The sequence below is a fragment of the Rhea pennata genome, chromosome 25 (genome assembly GCF_028389875.1).
Source record: "Rhea pennata isolate bPtePen1 chromosome 25, bPtePen1.pri, whole genome shotgun sequence".
Taxonomy (NCBI): Eukaryota; Metazoa; Chordata; class Aves; order Rheiformes; family Rheidae; genus Rhea; species Rhea pennata.
In genome coordinates this window covers 1,307,973-1,329,416 of record NC_084687.1, presented here as the reverse complement: position 1 = coordinate 1,329,416, position 21,444 = coordinate 1,307,973, and the positions used below count along the sequence as shown (strand labels likewise).

Sequence of the window (21,444 nt, the reverse complement as noted above, 5' to 3'; positions counted from 1 at the left end):
ACTGCTGTAACCAACTAGCAGCATTTCTAAAGACTAGGAAAAAGTACATGCAGACCTCAATCAGATCTTGGAAAATCCTCTGATATGCACATCAAGATTTCTATGCAGACTACGATTTATTGTTCCTTCTTTGTTATGAGCCTGATACAACAATAGAATTCAGTTGAGGGGAAAGGAGAATCCATGGCAGAAAAGCTAAAGCATACTTGAGAGGGAGCTGATTTCAGCTTACATTAGCATATATATCATGAATATCAAATTGCAATCATTGTGACAACTGTCAGGAATCCCAACCAAAGACATCAGGAAATGCCCCTTTCTGGAGGATGTAATGATTTAGAAAACACTGTTTAATTTTCTTACATTGTTTGAAGAAGGGGATTCCCAACAAATGCATTCTCTGGAATAGCTTTGATGTTGTTGTTATGAAAACCGCTGTTGAGAGAAACAAATATTTTTATATTAATGGATTAGAAAGTCTTGGAGACACCTTTATTCCTCAACATTTTAAAAGGCAAAGAGTCTTCAAAACACAGAGGTGATAAAAGGGAAGGCGTATACTCTGTTCTAGCTGTAGCGTCAGCCCAGCAAAGAACAAGATCTCTCCTTGTTTGGCAGGACAAAGTTCTCATTCTGCTACATTTACTCTTTGAACAGTGTGGTGCTCCATAAGCCATTCCACTCAACTCACCAAGATCAAATTTAACACTTATAGGCCAGGGAACTGGAAACACTTAGAGTTCAAGGAACTGGAGCAAACAAAACAAATATTTTACATCACCCAGGGATTAAAATATTTGTGGATGGTCTCTTCAATTATAGCTCCACAGCAGTTAATCAGAGTCCAGTCCGCAGTGAAATATTGGCCCTATTGACTTTAAAGAATTTGTAGATCTAGCCATGAAGTTTTTGATTAAGTTTGAGAAAATGGCTACCAGCAAAGTTTCACAGCAGAAGAGAGCTCTGTGGCCACAGTCTGATCTCCTGTATAACAAAGGCCAGAGAACTGCAGGCATAGGATCCTGTATCAAACACCAAGTGTGGGCTCTGGGTGATGACCAAGTCATTTCATCCCAGAACAGTCTGCTTTAGTGGTTAGTCAGGTGGCTGTTTGAAATTTGCCTCTTCTTTAGTGATGTGTATTTCGAGAGCCACCTCAAAGTGGACTGAGGATCTTGATCCCAGCTTGAAAGACAGAGTAAAGATGGTATCAGATCTGATGTCCTACAAAATAAATTCTTTTAGTAGAAGAAAAAGATAGCATCGGATTTTCTCTGCAGCCTCTCGGAAGCACCAAAGCAACTGCTTTTTTTCCATCCCAGCCTGTCACCGGTGTGACACAGTCTTAAGGTTACAGCTGTCCACAGGGACCATGGAACTGGACTTGTCTCTGTCTTGGGGATTCCACTTTTGCCAGTGCTAATTTGGACAGTCTCCCATTTTTAGTGTCCCTTAGGCTAGCCAGTTAGAGGACAGCTGGCCCATAAAGCGGTTATAAAATTGTGGGATTCCCTGTTATAAAGTTGTCTATGGGAGATCAAATAGTTCATGCACATCAGAGGAAGTGGCACAGGGCATGCAGAAACCATGACCTTACAATCTCACAGACTAGTCGATGGTTATGGACCTGATCTGAGGAAAGGACATTCTAAGTAGCTTGGGATCAGATGGACTCTGAGCTGGCATCAGATGCCACCAGATAATAAAGAGCTGAGGAGGAATCTGCTCCAAGCCTTACAGAGGGATCTCCCACTCCCCTCAACCCACCCTAGCCATGGGTGATTGTGTATTAAAGCAGATTAATGCTTTATTAAAGCAGAGGGCGATCAAGAGTTTAAACTGCTTCCATATATACAGTAGAGAGTGCTCAGAAAGACAAATGAAGTCTTGGACTGAGTGTTCTCCCTAGGTCAGAGCACATGCAGATCTTTATTGGTCCTTTGGAGAATGCTTTTAAAAGGGAATAAACAGAAAATCTCACAGCTCCTGTAGTCGACCCAAAGTCCTAATAGCCCCAGGGAATTCCAACAGCTCATTGTAGTTTAGATCCCTGAAAGACAGAGAAGGGAAAAATATTCATTAACAATCCTGTAGGAACTCAGCTGAGTGTATCTGTGCTTTGAAGGCATGGAAACTTGGTTGTTAAGCAAGAGAGATAGGTTTTTCCTACCACAGTGATCCAGCCACTGCCTGGAAACAAACCCTCACACATTCTTGCAACAGGAATATTCCCTGCTGGGAGCACTGTCAGGCAAGAGCCAGCTCAAGCATGGTTGCTGTGGGGTTGCTGCTGTCTGGACCCCTTCAGCAGAACCCCTCAGTGCCCAGAGCTGGGCCTTTCTGTTGGTTCACATCTTCAAAGTGCCCTGCCCCTCTCTCAGAGACACCCTTGGATGCTATACTATGAGTGGTTTTCCCAGAGCCAAAATGGGATGTTACAAAAACCAAGAAACAAAAAAGCAGCTTCAATTCTGTGCGCCCTGCAAAAGAGCTGTGTCTCTGCTTCCCTTGCCCTGAGATGCAGAGGGCAGCAGGGACTTGCAGAGCAGAGGGACTCATCCTAGGGACAGAATGCTTGACTATGCTGCCAATGGGACGTGCTGTGCCTGGGACCAGTGGGAAGAGCAGACTCTAGGAAGGCTCTTACTCTGATGACTGAGAAATAGTGAGCAAAAGATGGAAGTGATGTGGAGGAGGAATTGACACTGCTGAGTGTTAAGTTTAATTTGCAATTTAACAAATTAAGTAAAATATAATACATTTAATATAGTCAATCGTAGTGACAAGTGCAGAGTCTACCTACTCTAACTAGACCTGCCTGAATAAGCCTCATGGATTATATTTCTTTTCTCCAAGGATGGGCTAGTATCTCTGGAAAATGATTTTTTGAGCTATGAGGCAGTGCTGACATGCATGGAAGGAACAGCCCTCTGAAGGTAATGATCCTGTTGATGACTAGAGGGTGCTCAGGGAGACTGACTGAACTTTGGATGTGTAACACTCCTTATCTAGCCTGTCTAATACCATCCTTGGAGAGGTGATTCCAGCTGCAGTGGTACTGTTTGACCCCATCCTGTCCATCCCACAGATTAAGGCAATAAAGTCTGAATAGCATGTGACTGCTTCCTACTTGCATGAAACTCACTGGGTTTTAAGTGATAGATACTTTGGAACATGAGGGTAATTACTGGCTCCTGGAGATTACTGTATAATTACACTTAATGGACCTCAATGTAATTGCTATGTAACCTGGACTGTGGTTTACAGAGCAGAAATAACCATTCATTTACACAGCAATGAGCTGCTGTCCAATTACCTTGTAATTCTCAACCTCTGGGCCAAGGCATGGTAATTATGTTATGATCTTTCTTGACCCCTTTCTCTCTGGTAATTACCTAGTCCCTCTCCTTTACTAGTGTCCGTACATGGAAATGTCTCCACAGCACTATCTTAGCTTTGCCCTTGATGAATATTTACCCAGTAAATCACCCCAGATAGTCTCCCCAAATGGCTCTTCCCTTGGGTCTTTCTGGACTCTGTGTCTATGATTCACTTCATATCTTTCCTCCGGCCCTGTCCCCTACTTGGTCATTCCCCAGTAAATGTTCTCTAGGACATGGCCTGAGTGGGTTTTATCTTGTGGGGGAGAGGCAGGCCCTGCTATGGCACAATCTTTCTCCTCACACCAAAAGCTCTTTTCTCTCCTCCTATTACAGAAGGAGTCTGGATGCCTACATTGTAAGTGTAGATTTGGGAAAATGAATCCTGCTCCTATAGTACATATACTTCATATGAAAGGATTTGGAAAGGGTCCAGATAGCCTAATAAATCCGAATGCTGGCAATCAGCAGGAGAGGATCAAAGGCCCGGGGACAAGGCCACAAGCTCTGCCTCCCAATCTAGTCCAACCGGCAATGTGATGGCAGATTTCCAGTGCACAAAAAAGCTGCTGCTTGTGTCCTCAAGGCCTAAGAGTGAAACAGGTGTGACAAATCCCCTCCTCTAGCCAGCTCACATATATTAAATATGAGAGATCCCCTCCTTTATAAATGAGCTTGATTTGATGCACTTAGTTTTGATATAGGTCCAAGTGGATCAGGGATCTTTCTGAGTCTTCTCTGCTTGAGTCCAAAATGAGCTATCTAAGAAGAAATAATCTGACATGTGACTGCTGCTGCTTCTCACTATTTGCAAGGTGCATATAGCTCATTATCTGCGATTTGTATGTTCTTAGCCAATTTCTCTCTATGGTACCTGCTGAGCAGCCATCACTGTCATGTCCGAGTGCTTCACAATTATATATATGCACTGAGAGAAGACAGGGCAAGACCACTGTGGTGCACAGTCTCTGAATTAAAGCTCAAAGATGAAAAGAGGTAGATTTTTAAAGAGAGTGATTAAAAGTGCAGATAGTACACTATTGTGCTTTTTGAAAATTTCAGTCAAATCCTGAAAACCTTTAGATCGTTGCACTGAATAAAATCAGAGGGAATTAACAACCTAAGCTCTGTTTCTCACAGATCTCTCTATGTGTGTAAGGTGTTTAATATCTTTGAAAATATCACCCTACAATCTCTTTCCAAGGTTAGAATGAGACTTCACAGCAGAACAGGAAGTTGCAGAGGTCACTCAAGGCTGGATGTGGGGAGCTGTGTGGTTTTTCTTCCCCTTGTAAAGCTTTCTGTAACATAAATGCAGGTGCTGGTGCAACACTGTGTGATCAGTGACCAGTCCTGGAGAACAGGCAGTGTGAGACCATCCCTGTGCAACACTGCTCACTGTAGTCGTGTCACTGACGCCATGGGAAGCTCTCTATGATGGCCCAGGGAGTGAGTTTCTCCTCAGCGATACTCAACATGTTTGTGAGCAGCCAACAGATGGAAAATATTGCCCAATAAAGATGAGACTTGGCTCACCTGTGATTCACTAACAGAAAAAGTGACCTTAGATCTGTAACCAATACTATTTACAAGGAATAATTCAACATGCTGTAATATTTGTTCCTGTCTTTCTCTAAAAATGCATTTCCTTTCCAGCTTGCTTTTCTTCCAGGCAGTCTGTTCTTTCATCAGCAGATGAACATGTTGTTTGTACTTCACTGTGTGTGCAAGTATGTACAGGAACTGTTCTTCCTGAATGAACATATACCTTTTCCCAGCCCTGGCAGCATCTCTGGGCCTCCCTCCCCCTCTGTAATAAACAGATACAAAGAGCATTGTGTTCAGCAGATCCCTCTGGGTAAAAAAGCCATCTCTGACTTCTGGCATATAGTAGGCTTGTTGGAAAGTGGAAATGCAACCAGGTGTAGTCATACTACTTCAGCCTGGTTGCCAGTAACCCCAATCCTTTTAGGAGAGACAATGGGCTTATGCTGCCAATGCTTCCTGGTTATCAGTGAGGTGAGTCTCCCTCATGGAAAATAAACTCAATTGTGTTCATTAACAGCTCCCCTAAGTGTTGCTAGCAGCTGCCTGCTCTCGATCTATGTGCCATTCAAGCTGCCCTGACTTGCCTCCAAGGCAGCCTTGTGCCAAGCCCTGCTGGTTTCAGAGAGTTCATCTAGTTTGGAGAGGCTGAAAGAAGCCTGCACCCAATGTTCCCCAGGCCTAAGCTCTTCCCTCAGTGGGGCAGCCCTCCCCAAAATCCAGTTCCAAGACCACACATATGGATGGCTTCCCTACACCTTCCCCTCCTTCCTCAGAGCTCAAGGGAGGCCTTGGTCCAAGGAATGACTGAGAAATGCCTGCTAAGCTTCACCAAGTGGGAGCCTGTGGCAGTGGCAAGCTCCACAGGACCAGGATGCGTCTGGTCATTTTGTGAAATTCAGTCCTCAGATCTTTTTGCAGATATCTAAGATCAGCAAGGCTACATCAGTCCCAGATACCACTCCTTTCTGCTTGCTGTCCCACCACTAGTTTTGGCAATTTTTGGCTGGTCCCAACTCCATACTCTGACACTTTTCCACCACTTCCATCTTTCCTACGACACAAGCAAAGCTGCAAAAAGCCAAACTTACCACCAGGTGACACTATCCATACTGGGCTGCTCTGGCATAGCTAGGCTGGCCTCATAAAACTGTATGTAAGGGGAAAAAGTAGGTCCATGCCATAATCGAGAGAGTTTTGCCCATTACCAAAGGGTTTTGGAAGCAAAATCACTCACAGAATCATAGAATCTGTAAGGTTGAAAGGGACCTCCGGAGATCATCTAGTCCAACCTCCCCCCCACCCCGGCTCAAGCAGGATCACCTACAGCATATTAGACAGAATTGCATCCAGGCTGGCTTTGAATATCTCCAGAGAAGGAGACTCCACAACCTCTCTGGGCAACCTCTTCCAGTGCTCTGTCACTCTCACAGGGAAGAAATTCCTCCTCACATTCAGGTGGAACTTCCTGTGGTTCGATTTTTACCCATTGCCTCTTGTCCTGTCACATGGCACTACGGAAAAGAGTTTGTCCCCGGCCCCTTGACACCCTCCCTTCAGGTGCTTATAGACATTGATAAGATTCCCCCTCAGTCTTCTCTTCTGCAGGCTAAAGACACCCAGCTCTCACAGCTGTTCTTCATAGGGCAGATGCTCCAGCCCTCTGATCTTCTTTGTAGCCCTACGCTGGACTCTCTCCAGTAGCTCCATGTCTCTCTTGTACTTTTCCTTTGTTTTCCTTAGTTGTGCTCCAAGTTACCAGCTTTAGGCTTTACAGTGGGATGTTGAAAGGACTCTGGTCTGGTCTTTTAGATAAAATGAAAACCTCTTAAAGGTCACACAGTCTGCCTAAGACAGAATGAACTGGGTGGCTTTCCATTGTTGTTATTTCTAGAGTGAGCCTATAGCTTCATTTGGAAGATCTTAAACAACTCTGTTGTTTATTTAGAAATAAAAGTAAATTGACATCAAAGGCACAGTTATTTTGGGTTTTAACTGCCAGAGTGATTTGAAGCTGACAACACGAAGCCTGGAACTATTAATATCTTCAATTGGGCCAAAAGGAGAGGAGGAGGGGAAAGAATCTCAGGTCAATTTTCTGCCTGCTAGGGACTATTAGTGGTTCCACACAGGAAGCCAAAAAAGAATTATGTAGTACTGTAAATTCTTCCATAAGCCACAAAACACCACAAATTTGCAGCTAATAAACCTGAAGATGCAATAAGATTAGAAGGTGGAGATGGGACATTTACTAACTATTTCAGTCCCACTGCAAACTCCTGCCGGTAGTTTGAGATGTCACTCTGATGCCCTGGAGGGAGCCTTCCAACAGCCTCTGATAAGGACTTGCATTTCTACCTGTCCCTTGCTGGCATCTAACCAAGCTGCCAGTAAATTTAACTACCACTGCTCCTAGTTGTGCTGGTTACTGTGGCCAAATCAAGCACTGGGAATGATTTAATTGGTAGTCTGAAAGCTCAAGGGGCTGTTATGACCTTTTATTTTGACCTCTTGCCCAACACCGGCCAGGCAGCTTTACCCAGATGCCTTATATCAAAGCTTGGCTTGTGGTTGAGCCTGAGCTGGGAAGAATTGTCTGGCTAGTCCATAGTACAAAAAGGAAGTAAAAATGGGATGCTTAGGAAGCTGGCCATGCTTGGCTGACTCCTGCACCTTTGGCTGATTCTACCGTGTGACAGAGGACGTTTAAGATTGTCATGATGCCCTGCACTGGCCCCCTGTGCCACTTCTCCACCCCATGTTATAAGCCTCCAGGGTGGATTTTGGAGTGTTTTAAAGGGTATTTAGGTGCCCTTGGTATTTAGTTTCCCTGATAGGTGTCTGATGTATTGATGGCACTACTGTAAAGGATTAGAGGATATGAATCCTTCCTGTTGTGCCTACACATCTCTGGAAACTCAGGCCAGCTTTCTTTTTAAGACCTGGTTGCTGGATCCAGTGAATGATCACTGTGGGCTCCCTTAGCACAGGTCACTGAACCCACAGCAGACCACAGCTGCTTTTGATATTTGTGACCAGAGACTGAGTTGACCTGGGAAGGTTTACTAAACCTAATAAGCTGTAGGTAATGTTAATAGTTAGGTGCTGTATTTCTATTGCATAGCATCAGTGCAAACTCTATTCTCCTGGTAGTGATTAACACACGCAGCAAGCATGTGCCCTTCCCCAGGACAGTTTGGATGATGAGACATAGCAAGTGCATGTAATAAGTGAAAGGAGGGAAGGGGAACATGAAAGGACCCAGAATACATATCTGACTCCTAGCCAGGTTGGAGCTGTGTGACCGCAGAATCATAGATTCTGTAAGGTTGGAAGGGACCTCCGGAGATCATCTAGTCCAACCCCCCTGCTCAAGCAGGGTCACCTACAGCATCTTAGACAGGGTTGCATCCAGGCGGGCTTTGAATATCTCCAGAGAAGGAGACTCCACAACCTCTCTGGGCAATCTGTTCCAGTGCTCCATCATTCTCACAGGGAAGAAATTCCTCCTCACATTCAGGTGGAACTTCCTGTGGTTCGATTTTTACCCATTGCCTCTTGTCCTGTCACATGGCACTACTGAAAAGAGTTTGTCCCCGGCCCCTTGACACCCTCCCTTCAGGTACTTAAACACATTGATAAGATCCCCCCTCAGTCTTCTCTTCTGCAGGCTAAAGACACCCAGCTCTCACAGACGTTCCTCATAGGGCAGATGCTCCAGCCCTCTGATCTTCTTTGTAGCCCTACGCTGGACTCTCTCCAGCAGCTCCATGTCTCTCTTGTACTGGGGAGCCCAGAACCGGATGCAGTACTCGAGATGAGGCCTCAGCAGGGCTGCGTAGAGGGGCAAGATCACCTCCCTCAACCTGCTGGCAACAGTGTTCCCGATGCACCTGAGGAGACCATTGGCCTTCCTGGCCACAAGGGCACATTGCTGGCTCATGGTCAATTTGTCATCCACCCACCAGCACTCCCAGGTCCTTCTCTGCAGAGCTGCTCTCCAGAAGGTCGGCCCCCAGCTTGTACTGGTGCCTAGGGTTATTCTTCCCTAGGTGCAGGACTCTGCACTTGCCCTTGTTGAACCTGAGGAGGTTCCTCTCCACCCAACTCTCTAGCCTGTCCAGGTCTCTCTGAATGGCAGCACAGCCCTTAGGTGTGTCAGCCACTCCTCCCAGCTTGGTACCATCTGAAAATTTGCTGAAGACGCACTCTGTCCGTTCATCTAGGTCATTGATGAAGAAATTGAGCAGGATGGGACCCAGTACTGAGCCCTGGGGGACACCGCTAGCCACAGTCCTCCAACTAGACTCCACGCCACTGATGACAACTCTCTGACCATCGTACTCCGTCTCCAAATGGAGATAGATATGAGAGTAATGTGTATGTGTGCACAAGTCCCTTTATAGGCAAGGGAAAGAAGTGACCTCTTCATTTTCTACAGTCAATATTTTTACTTGGGTTACTGAATTTTTTTTTTGGAAACGCTCATTTTCACAAATTGTAAGAAGAACCCAGATAACCAGTCTGGCAGAGTTCATCAGTGTCCCAAAGGGGCAGGGATGTGCCCTCACACCATGGGAAGGTTGTGAGATCCTAATGGTGTCTAATTTCTACCAGCAGCAAGTAGTAATCTCTGTACAAGTATTCATTCTGATGGCCTTGCCTAGAAACATCCCAGCCTTCACTTTTACAGTGCTGGATCATTTTACAGAGTTTATGTAGCACAGAAAGGTCTATTGCTGAGGGAGGGAAGCCTGTCTGTAGGCCCTGCCTTGTATGTCTGCAGCTGCCAGTCCTTCCTCACACAGCTCTGTTCCCCATTTAAAAATGCAGCAGTGCCCAGAATGTGTCTGTTCCAACCAGTATTTCTGTCTGTTCTCTAATTGATGAAGGTACTGAATTAAATATGTTTTCAATTCCATTTGATTTATTTAACAATGTTGAAGTAAGCCTTTGAGAGTGGGATCTACTGGGGGGTCCTGGGAGCATAAGCACTGCCATGCGCATATCATTTACAAGACACAAAAGAATTGACCACAAAACTGAGCAGTGGGGATCTCAGTCGTTTGGATGTACAAACAATAACCATAAAGCTAATGACTCAGGCAGGAGAGGCATGGAGAAGTCTGCTGCAGTTTGCCATGCAGGGGAAGGCAGACTTGCAAACCTGATCTACAGGTCTACCTGAACTGAGCTGTGGGAAGGAAGCTGGGGACCTGCATCTACCATGTAGGTGCACAAATTGGCAATGGTCTGCACCAAGCTGTCCACAGCATCCTGGGCACATCCTGCTGGCAGAGCAGGGCACAGAGTGGGTGCAAGTGGAGGGAAGTGGGCAGAGCTTATGTTCATCTGCACATCCATGGTGAAAACATGTCTGCCTATTATTTTTTTGCTGTCTGCAATATACTTTCCTCCCTTTCACAGGCAATTCACTCTTACTTGTTTCTAGAAGCAGGTTTCCTTTCTCCAGCATGGGCATCTGTACTAACTCAGCTGCTCTGTGAAAGGCAGCACTGAGGCTATGTCTGAATGGGGCTGGGAATAGGCTTCAAGGAAGATGAAGCACAAGGAGGCAGAAGAATTGAAGTCCTCTGAGAAGTCACAGCAAGCGTGTCTGGAGACCAAAGGGGTGGTAGTTTGGGGAGATTCAATGCTGTCTGTCATTGCAAGATCAGTGACTTCAGGATGGGGGAAACCAGACTGGAGAGCTGACAGGGTGCAAGAGAGGATAAAGTGAGGACTAAGTGAGGAAAATGAGGGATCAGCAATGGAGAATAAACTCAGAGTACTAGGAAAGGGTTGAGGCTTACGGCTGGGCCACAACCCATGGAAAAAACAGTTTCTCCAGAATGACCATTTTTTATCTCAGCTGCTTCTTTCTCTCTTTTTCTAATCTTCTGAAATACCACATCTGCCTGGGATCAGGTTCAGCTAAAGGAAGGTTCTGCTCAGACCTTGGTCAGGAGGGACATGACCAGTTCAGAACCTGAGTTGTATAACTGGGTTCTGCTCTCAGGAGAGTAGATGCAGCTAACTGGGATCAACTGGCCCATGGAGACCACAGAATAGAACCGTCTGGTCCCAGTGCTATTGGGTAGTGGCTAGTGCATCTGCCAATGCAGATTTAAAGAAAGCTTTCCCTGTTCCTTGGGAACATCACCTCCGTTTACTTGATGGAGTGTGACACACACTTTAGAGTTCTGTTCTTGGTCCAGATGCAGTGAACTAATGCGATAGGATCCCTGATGTGTGGTCCATCTCTCCAACAACCTTTGTTTCTCCATCCTCTGAATCTGGATTCTGAGGTTTCTGCTAAAGTCCCCTTCCTCCTCTGGGAGGGTGGGATTGCCGAGCCAAGCTGCCTCTGACGCTGGATGCATGAGCTGCCTGGGGACCACACTACCATGCCACAGGACTGGAGCATCAGGCCTCTGATGAGGGAGCACAGCAGCTCAGGGCCGCAAATGGGACATCCTCAGAGGATAAGCTATTCAGGGTATTGTATAGGCTGGGATTGGAGTCATGAGACTGCATAAAAATTTTCAAATAGGTATCATAGCGAAGTATCATTTGGCAGACAGGTGTCCAAGAGAACAACAAGGCCTACCTAGTCCTAAAAGGGTTAAACAATCCTTGTGTAAACTGTGGTAGAGATATTTTCCATTTCCTTCCTCCTGCCTTCATTGCCTGAGGTGTACTTTATATTAATTTTTTTGCCTCCCATAGAAAATCCAACTCTCTGGAGGAGTCAGTAGGTTCTAGCTTTGCTCTGCATTTATAGACTCAGCTAATTACCCAGATAATAGGGCAGCGCACTGTGAAAGTCTGTGGTAAGGGCATTTCCTGTGAGGCAAGGTTAGGCAGATAAAATGCCTGGAGCCAGAGGGTTTTGGATTCAGCCCTTCTGGGAGACGTTTTTAATTTATGAGCGCTATTTTTTAAAATAATTTAAAAGGTTTTTAAATGAATGAAGATTTCTTCCTTCCAGATGATTTATCTCCTTTGTCTGACTAGCAGAGTTGCTGGCAGGAGCAAAGATGAGGAGAACAAAGTTAGAAAGATAGGGAACAGTGAGGTCATCTCAGGTGAAGGGCTTGAAGATAGACTGCAGGGTATTTCTAACCAATTCCTCCTTCATGTCCATATCAGAAATAGGCTGCAGATGCCCAAACAGCCAGAAGAGCAGCTCTCTGGGGGCAGATCACCCTCTCCGGTGTGGATGAGGAGCTGTTACTTCACCCATAGCCTGGAGAACTTCAGTATTCTGGGCTGGGCCTGAGAAGCAGCAGTTTATTTCCTGTCCCTGCCTCTGCACTAGGAGCCACCTTGCCAGCTCAGCCTTGCGTCAGGATGGGGAGAAAGGAAGCCTCTGAGACATGCTTCTCTCTGTCAACATCAGCTTGGGCAAAGAGGGTCTTTTCTGGGTGTGTGTCTTTGGGCAGGGAAGAAACTTGGCTCGGATTTTTGGTTCAGGCCCTTGCTCTATACATATGGAAGGACCTGGGAGTGCTGATGGATAACAAATTGACCATGAGCCAGCAATGTGCCCTTGTGGCCAGGAAGGCCAATGGTCTCCTCAGGTGCATCGGGAACACTGTTGCCAGCAGGTTGAGGGAGGTGATCTTGCCCCTCTACGCAGCCCTGCTGAGGCCTCATCTCGAGTACTGCATCCGGTTCTGGGCTCCCCAGTACAAGAGAGACATGGAGCTGCTGGAGAGAGTCCAGCGTAGGGCTACAAAGAAGATCAGAGGGCTGGAGCATCTGCCCTATGAGGAACGTCTGTGAGAGCTGGGCCTGTGTAGCCTGCAGAAGAGAAGACTGAGGGGGGCAGATCTTTTCAATGTGTATGAGTACCTGAAAGGAGGATGTCAGGGGGCTGGGGACAAACTCTTTTCAGTAGTGCCATGTGACAGGACAAGAGGCAATGGGTAAAAATCGAACCACAGGAAGTTCCACCTGAATGTGAGGAGGAATTTCTTCCCTGTGAGAATGATGGAGCACTGGAACAGATTGCCCAGAGAGGTTGTGGAGTCTCCTTCTCTGGAGATATTCAAAGCCCGCCTGGATGCAACCCTGTCTAAGATGCTGTAGGTGACCCTGCTTGAGCAGGGGGGTTGGACTAGATGATCTCCAGAGGTCCCTTCCAACCTTACAGATTCTATGATTCTATGGTTCTATGACTCAGCCACTGGGATGACCATGGCTCTTATTCTTCTATTTCTCCCTAGGCTTCCTTGCCTCAGAGAATCTGTAGTAACTCAAAAATGAAACTGAAGTAACTAAAAAATGAGCCCTGAGCAAATGTCAAGGGCCAGCTCCATGGCCTCCATACTGGGGGACCTGAAGTGTTCAGTGCGAACCTCCTTCATGGAGGGCCTTTCACTTCAGGGACAAAATCAGCCCTTGAGCCTTTCTGCAGCAAAAATCAAGACCGCACAGGGACAAATGCCAAAGCATACCTGAAGCCGCAATTTGCTTGGATGGGACGCTCAACGGGAACTGGGAGCTGACGAGCCCATATTCACATCACAGTGCTCACTCCAGTGACCCTCACCCTGCTAGGCGGGCTGGGGTGCCGCTTGGCAGTGCTAGCTTGTGTTCACCTGGCAGTGATTCGAGATCATAGACCTACCGGAGCCACTGCTCTGCTACCCACCTACCTGATTAGTGTATCAGAAGCCCTAATAACTTGCCTAAACAGGTTTCCTAATTATGTGTGTATGGCAGCCAGTGCTCAGGGCCACAATACCTGCTCTCGCTGCTTGGGCAAAACAGTCTTGATAGGATAAAAAACACTTTCTTTTTCTCTGCAAAGCTGAGGAATCAGCTTCAAGCCTAGGGGTGTTTTCAGTGAGGTACTACTTTTTCAGTGAAAGACAGAATGATCCATGCAGAAACCTCTCTGCCTCTTTGGCTGCCCTCTTGATATGCTGCCTGTGGTTTGTGCTGCTTTGCCACAGGGACACCAGGCAAAGCTAAGGACTTCCTAACATCAGTAAAACTGGAAAGTGCTGAACATTGGTTTATATGTGCTGGTGCATGGAGCTAGGGACTCAGGGGCCAGCTCTGAAATTCAGCTTTTGTGTTTATCTTCCCTCTCCATGGCTATCTGTAAAGCACTGGAGATGTATTCATGTGTGTATATACATATATTTATACACACATGCTCTCTCTCTATATGTATGTATATACACACACACACACACACACACACATATACGTACACATACATAGATATATTTGCATATATGTATTTCTGGATTCTCAGGTCACCTACCCCTTCCATCCCTCCACTTTGCAGAGAACAGTGACTTGAGGTTGGGCTGTCTGGTGGTGCTTGCACATCCATCTTCTTTCCAGATCTGGTCCATGAAACATTTATGTTCCGGGAAAGCAGATGGCTAACTAGTTTATCACAATCTATACAGCCAGGTCAAAGTCAGGTACTGTGTTGTGTGGAGAAACTAGGGTAGTTTTGATATAATTATTCATCAGTCTTGGCCTTTAGGTTGTGCCTAGACTGGCTGCAAAGATTAAGAACCTTAGGAAACTGGTCAGCTTTTCAGGCTAAAGTAGTAAACAAAACTGGGCACAAGATCAGAGTCACTGTGGAAATTCCTGGAAATTCCTTCTGTGAGAAATATTGTTTTCATTCACTGCTGGGGAACTCAGTTCCCTCACTAGCATCCTTCAGGTCTTTGGGTGTCATTTTCCCTGGCTACTGCTCTGAAGACAAAGCATCTTCTCCTCTGTCACAGTGCCTCCAGCCCTGAGCGTACAAAGTCTGAATTTTTCCAAGAATCTACCTCTTTCATTCAGTGATCCTCCTAGCTGCAATTGATTCCTCTATACTGGCAACTTTTCTAAAAATATTTTCTACCTGCCAAGCCAATGCTATAGAACAGATATGATCTGATTCTCTCCCTCCCCTCCCACCTTGCATTGCTAAAGATTGAGAGATTAAGACCAAAATAATCAGGAAATATAAAAGTTAAGGTTCTTCCATACAAACGGCAGGAAGTTGCTTATGCTGCCTAATGTTTTATAGCTCACGTTAAATGGCCTAAAGAGTAATATATTACTGAGCAAGTTTTACAAGGCAAAACAGGAACAGCAAAGTGACATGAAAAGCTCTGTGGTGGGAATCTCAGCTTTTGCATGCCTTATTTCTTATAAAGATTGTGCTTTTCTCTCACTTTATTATTATTTTTTCTCCTTCATTTCACTTCCCTCTCCTTACCCAAAGCCCCTCTCTCCCTCCAGGGTTGCCCCCAGCCCACTACACCATGCAGTCTGCAGTGCTCCCCTTGCCCAGAGAGCAACTTGCTGGTGGATCTTCCCTTCTAGGCATTCCTGTGGATTATGATTGTTTGTAGGTTCCTTGGTCACCGTAAGGCTTTAAAAGTTACTGTGCTCTTTGTGCTGTAGGCACTGGACCTACTAGGAAGAAGCCACATGCATGCAGTGGGCCCAAGAGCCATGTTCATTAGGTAGATGAGCTTGCCAGAGCCAACTGCCACTGGCTTTGCTCTAGCACCTTCTGGAAAAGAGTCTTATGGGCAAGAGCTTACAACCTATATAAAGGACCTCTTATCTAAGGGGCTACAGAAAATGTCACATAAGGACATTTACACTCTGTGATTTATCCTATGTATTTGGGAGATGGCTAAGAAGTGGCTGATATCACCCAGTTTGACCATCTAAGGCCTCGTTTCATGACTTGGCCATGCTTGGGCTTTCTTCCCACATCCCTGCAGGTTGCTCTGTGTGATCTCTCCCACAGGTTTATGGGAACAGATGAGGGAAACACACTAGTTTTCAAGGCTGTTTTGAAACTCTATTGGGAATTTGGCCAGAGCTGCTCTGACTTAATTCCAGCCTGCCTGCCTAGGTTTTCTACCCAGGAGGAGTAAGCTGGGGGGCTGGTGAACAGCCAGATCTTTCCCTGACATTTTCTTTGAGTTGCTTTCTCCAAAGCCTGGTGAGTATTGCACATTCAGTGCTTTCTCCCTGCCCCTCACACACCCATCTCATCACTATATGCAGCATGGAAAATACAGAACTGCTCTTGTTGTGTACCTGATACATACTGCTGCTCACTTGTGCACAGTAGCTGCAGGTCAGTGAAGAGGAAAGATGAAGTCTTTCACATGTTCTCTTCACCCTTTACTAGATTAACTGATCTTTAAAAATATCAAGCCATCCCCATGAACAGAGATATTCCATCATAATTTGCTTTTGCAGAAATGATAGGGTCTGGTGTAGGTGTCTGTTGTGATTGTGCCTAGGCAGCTTGCACATTGCTGAGGCCTGCACGGAGCAGTGGGTGCTGTTTACCCTATAAGTGCTGGCTGCATTTGTGAAATAGGAGTTTTCCTCTCTGTCTGCATACGAGGAGAAACATTTCTTGCAGGGGAGCAGGGGATTCTGCATCTGAACTTCCCAGGCTTCTCTGAAAACCCCCAAACAAATTTTCCCTTCCAAGTTCTACAGTTCTTCAACTGTTGTGCCTGGTTTATGATCACTGTCTTACCATGAATTCTCATTTTAGGAACCTTGGAGAAGTGTCTATCTTTACCAAGTCTTACCGTCTCACTGCCTTCCAGGAGGTAATGCCCACAGGGTAACTGAGAGCACAGTTTGACTTGCACAAGCCAGGAAAATGTGCTAAGTGCTGTCAACAGAATGTAATCATAATCTGATTTAAAGGGTATGTATGAGAAACTGTAGCAGTCTCCACATGCATGGGAGCTGAGAGCTGGTAGGTGGTAGGTAGAGCGCAGGTCTAGCAGCCTGACCTGGTTCATGCAGCCAAATGCTTAGCTTTTTTTTTTTTTTTTTTTTTTTTTTTTTTTTTTTAAGGTCAAGGAGATTGGTGATTGGCCATCTTTTGTGCAGCAGGGTAGATGAGTAGTGGAGGTCAAGATGAGGGAGCTGGCTCCTCTTGAGGAGCAAAGCGTTCCTCAGAGAGCAATGATGTGAATTACTGGCTGATCTGGAGGTGAGAATTAGATTCTCAGGCCAAAAGGAACAAAAGGCATCTCTCTCTCACTAGACAATATTCCTTCAGTGTGATCAGACAGTGAGGAGGGTCTGGAAAATCATAGAATCATAGAATTGGTAAGGTTGGAAGGGACCTCTGGAGGTCATCTAGTCCAACCCCCTGCCCAAGCAGGGTCACCTAGAGCATCTTAGACAGGATTGCAGCAACAAGGACTCCCCGCCCTGCCTTGCTGAAGCCCAGACTTGAACCAGGGACCCGTAGATCTTCAGTCTAGCTCTCTTCTAGCTGAGAGAAGTCTCCCACAGCACTGTCCTTGCCTCTGCAGGCAACTTGGAAAGGAAGGGGGGCCTGTGTGATGCTCACATGTGCATGTCAGGGCTATTAGAGTCTGGATATAAGTGTTGAGTAATGGAGTCAGGCAGAAACCTGCTCTTCCTGATCTGCAGAGGCAGGGCTTGCATTGCTGCAGGCCTGCAGGAGTATGGGAAGACCCTGTCCCTACAGTGCTTTGCAGGCTATGAGCCCTGCCCCTTCAGGACAACATACAGCAGTTCTATGCTTGGGAACAGTGCTTGTGAGAAGGATGTTGAGCATAAGAGCAGGAAACACTGAGCTCCCTCCACTTTTAGGGAGCATTTTGGAGCTAGGGAAAACAGCATTCAAAAGGGAGTATCTCAGATAGGAAACAAAAAGTAAATGTATCACTAGAGCAGAAGTCGAGGGGGAGATGGAAAATGAGCATTCAGTGCAAGTGTCCAGGGAAGCCAGATGCTCTCTCAGGGCAGCAGAAACCCTTTAGTCTTTCCAGCCACCTCGGCTGCAGACTGCTGTGTTGCTGCATGGTCTCTATGAGCTACATCCCAGACAGGGCTTTCCTCTAACAAGGAGTCCACCACTTCCTCCTGCAATGCGCCTTTCTTTATACTGCCTGGATGCAATCACTCTGACCTCATGTATTTGCCTGTGGCCACCAAAAACTCTTGAGGAAAAGGCCAATCTGACATAGTGACAGAGGGAGATCTGTAGGTCATCAGAAGTGACCATCCCCGCCTCCTTTTCTGCACCATCCACAGCCTCCTGCCTGGCACAGTTTAACCTCTCCATAGCTGAGCCCTTCTCGGTGGCCCCAGGATTTGTCAGTTTAAAAGTAAGAGACAATGCATTTCACGAGCCTGCCCCTGAGGAGTGTGTCTAGGAACCAAGAACTTGCCTGCTGCTTCCAGTCTCACCCGATCACTGTGTTCTGGCACTGTGCTTAGCACAGAAAGACCCCGTCTCCCTAAAAGGTACTGGAATGCTGGGAGGTGTCACCTCTCTTTTTGATATGACCCAGGCCCCGTTGCTCTTGTCAAGGAGTGTGGGCCTTCCTGTGACCCTAAGGCCTGCACAGAGGGATGTGTTTCTGCACAGCTGAGAACAACACATGCCTCTTTCAGTCTTTCAGGGCCTTAATTTATTTGCCTGTTTATGTTTTCTCCTCGACCAGTGCATGGCAGATGATACCCAAGCAACTCACACTACAACCAAAGACATTGTGTGTGCAAGGTAAGGCCTTCAGATTTAAGTCATTCTAAATTAAGAGTCACCTCTTAATTGCTGCTAATGAAATTATGTCCTGGAGGAGAGTTTACTCCTGTGTCCCATTTTCCACACGGCCTTCTGATAGAATGCCTACCCAGCAGTGCCAAGAATTGTGTCATGCTGCAAGGCACAGACAAAGCCAGCTGGCTCTGTGTGTTTCTAGGTGACATGAAGTGATTGCAAAACTTTCAAGAAGGGATTCCAAAGATCTCCAAAGATTTTACCAGCCTATAACTTAAACCATCCCCAGATTTTCATTTTGGTGGAATCAAGTGTTTCAGAGTCTTTGGGATCAGGTGCATGTAGTGAGGAAATGGGGATGCACCGCAAGCAGGGCATGTATGCAAGCTCTCTGGATTTAACTAGGACTAGATGTGTGGCCAGAGCTCCAGAGACCCCCCCCAGCCTGTGCCACCCACAGGCATAGATCCCTTCTGCTGCAACAGCACAGCCTATCCAGCCTGCTGGAATGTTGACACAAACAGAAAGGCCAGGCTGCCACTGCCCTGGGCAGCATCATGCCCATGGCTTCTGCCCACTTGGATTTTCTCTGGAGCACCATCAGATGGTGGGTATGAGTGGATGCACAGTGGGAGCTGACCTGGAGACATGGCCCTTTCCTATGAGCTATGTTGACAGGTGCTCAATCCTTGCCGGGGGCATGGTGGATCTCAAAGGGGCTCATGAATGCACTGCGCCCCAGTTCTTGGGCAGCAACATAGCATACTAAGGATGAGTGCACACAGGTCTTTAGCACAGAGAAGAAAACAGATAACTCACAAAGTTTCCAAGCTGTGCAGCCCATCAAAGCCATTGGTGCCCAGGCTTTGGATCCGGTTGTTGTGCAGGTGCCTGTGGGAAAAAAACAGAGATATTCAACAGGCAGCCTAGCTAATTTTTCCATGCTGATTTGACACATGATCCAGAGACATCCTGCATGCTGAGTATGGCCTGAGCAGGGATGACACCATGTGTTATGAGATTTCCTCTTGTCTCATAAGGCAAAGTACATACTAAATGCAATAGTGCATGCATAGCGGTTACAGAGCTCCCATTTTCTCCAGGGCAGACGTAAGAGTTTCCCCAAGACCTCAACTTTTACAGCTGCTGAGTGGCTTTGAATGAACATGCTTAAACAAGAAACCTCATGAGATGCTCTAGATCTGATCTTACCTAACACAATTTGGGCCCAATCCTGCAAAGTGCTATGCAGTTTCAGCAGCCATTCATAGACACTGGATGCTATCTAAGGACAGAGTCCTATTTGGGCTCCTCAGAGCCTTAGTAGCAGCAAGAAGGCTTTGAGTTAAGAATTATCCTATTAGTCACAGTTTTACTAACTTTGCTTGCAAAAAAATGAATACACTACCAGATCCGGGTTAACTCTGGTCTGACTGCAAATGTTGTCTTCAGCTTAATGTTTCAAAGTGTCTGGCTGGAGTGAAGGGGCAATGTGACATGCACACACACAAACATGTGAGAGATTTAACCACCAGGCTTCCATTACAGGCCGTGGGAACCACATGACTAATTGTGCATCTGAATGCACAATTAGTGCTCAGATGCACAGAATGTCCCTTTGAAATTCTACTCAAGGGCACCTTGAAGTGGATATTTCTATCCACTTTTTCAAGATGTTGTGGGCAACCTGGGGAATGTCTGCTGAAAAACAGAAGTCAAAATACTGTTGTCCAGATTGCATTTCCACCAGTATGTGCTTAAGCACATTAATGATGTCCATGTTTTTGCTGGGACACCTATGTGGAGAAACGCCCTTGGAGGACATAAGGTCTTCTGGGGCAGGATACTCCTTTTCGTCTGTCAATGCAGGTTCCCCCATTAGTTCATTTTACATCCCAGGTGTCTCCTTTAACACGGAGTCTTGGAGTACCTTGTGGTACTGTTGCCTTTATCTCTTTCTCCCTTGCCCAAACTCTGGGATGTAACAGCTTTGTCCAATAGTGCTGCCTCCTTCCAAGAGCCTGGGGGAGACTCCACACTGGCAGGTGGATCAGAGATTTTTGTGTTGCTTTTTGCTTGATCTTAATCTATCTCATCCTGAAAAATCTTTCAATCCACCTGGATCCAAGTGTGAACTGTTTGGCTGAGAACACACAGCTCCTACTGCCAAATATTCTGGGGTAAAACAGGAGGGAGCTGGGAATGGAAGAACAGCCAGGCTCTAGGGTAGTTTGGTAGGGACTTGCAAAACAGTGCACAGCTCAGAAACCATCCGCAAAAGGATGTTTGTCATTAGGATAAGAATGTACAAACATTTCAGAGGAAGGAGAAGGGAGGGGAAAGGTGTATGATAAAATCTGTTTGCACCTTTGAGCAAATGGTGAAAAAGAAAAGGAAGTTGCCTGCAAGAAAACTTGGTTTATTTGTCATTCTTAGAGAAAAAAAAAATCTGAGATCAAAATCTAAGTCAGGAGCTTAGAGGAGGAATTTATCTTTGTTACAAGATAAGAAGTTCAAGTCCGAATGGTTTCTTCTGTTAAATTTTATGGGGTGGTTTCAGATGGCATTGCCCTTTCTTCACTTTGGACTTCCAGCATAAGATGATGCCGGACATTTGTGTCCCGTTGAGCAGTGGATAATGCACTTGGTAAATTGACAACTTGGATCTGCACTTTCTGTAAGTCCAGCAAGAGGTACCATAGGGACAAGCTGCTGAGTGGAACTCCATCACTTGGTCAATACCTCTGTATACTGTGAGGGGATAGTATGAGGAGGAAATGCTTAGCCCTAGGGAAAATGTGAGCTGCTTAGAGCTTATCAGGATGGTATGTCAGGCAATCTTTTTTCTCAGCTTGGAAACTCTGAGCAGTTTGAACAGACCAGTGTCACTCAAGTCACACAGAGAAAGAGAACAGAGAAGCAACCACCTGCTGCATTTAAATGCCTCTAAAATAATTTGTTTGAAGACAA

General features: G+C 46.1%; 1 protein-coding gene across 1 annotated transcript in view; it reads right to left on the bottom strand.

Annotated features, from left to right (window-relative positions):
* LGR6 (leucine rich repeat containing G protein-coupled receptor 6) overlaps nt 1-21,444 on the bottom strand; it is a 166,713-nt gene that overhangs the window by 24,863 nt on the left and 120,406 nt on the right. Inside the window, exons 8-10 of the mRNA XM_062594778.1 lie at nt 19,294-19,365; nt 1,982-2,050; nt 364-435 (exon numbers count right to left, since the gene is read on the bottom strand). Coding sequence (XP_062450762.1) covers nt 364-435; nt 1,982-2,050; nt 19,294-19,365 — 213 coding nt within the window. The remainder of the gene's footprint in view (nt 1-363; nt 436-1,981; nt 2,051-19,293; nt 19,366-21,444) is intronic.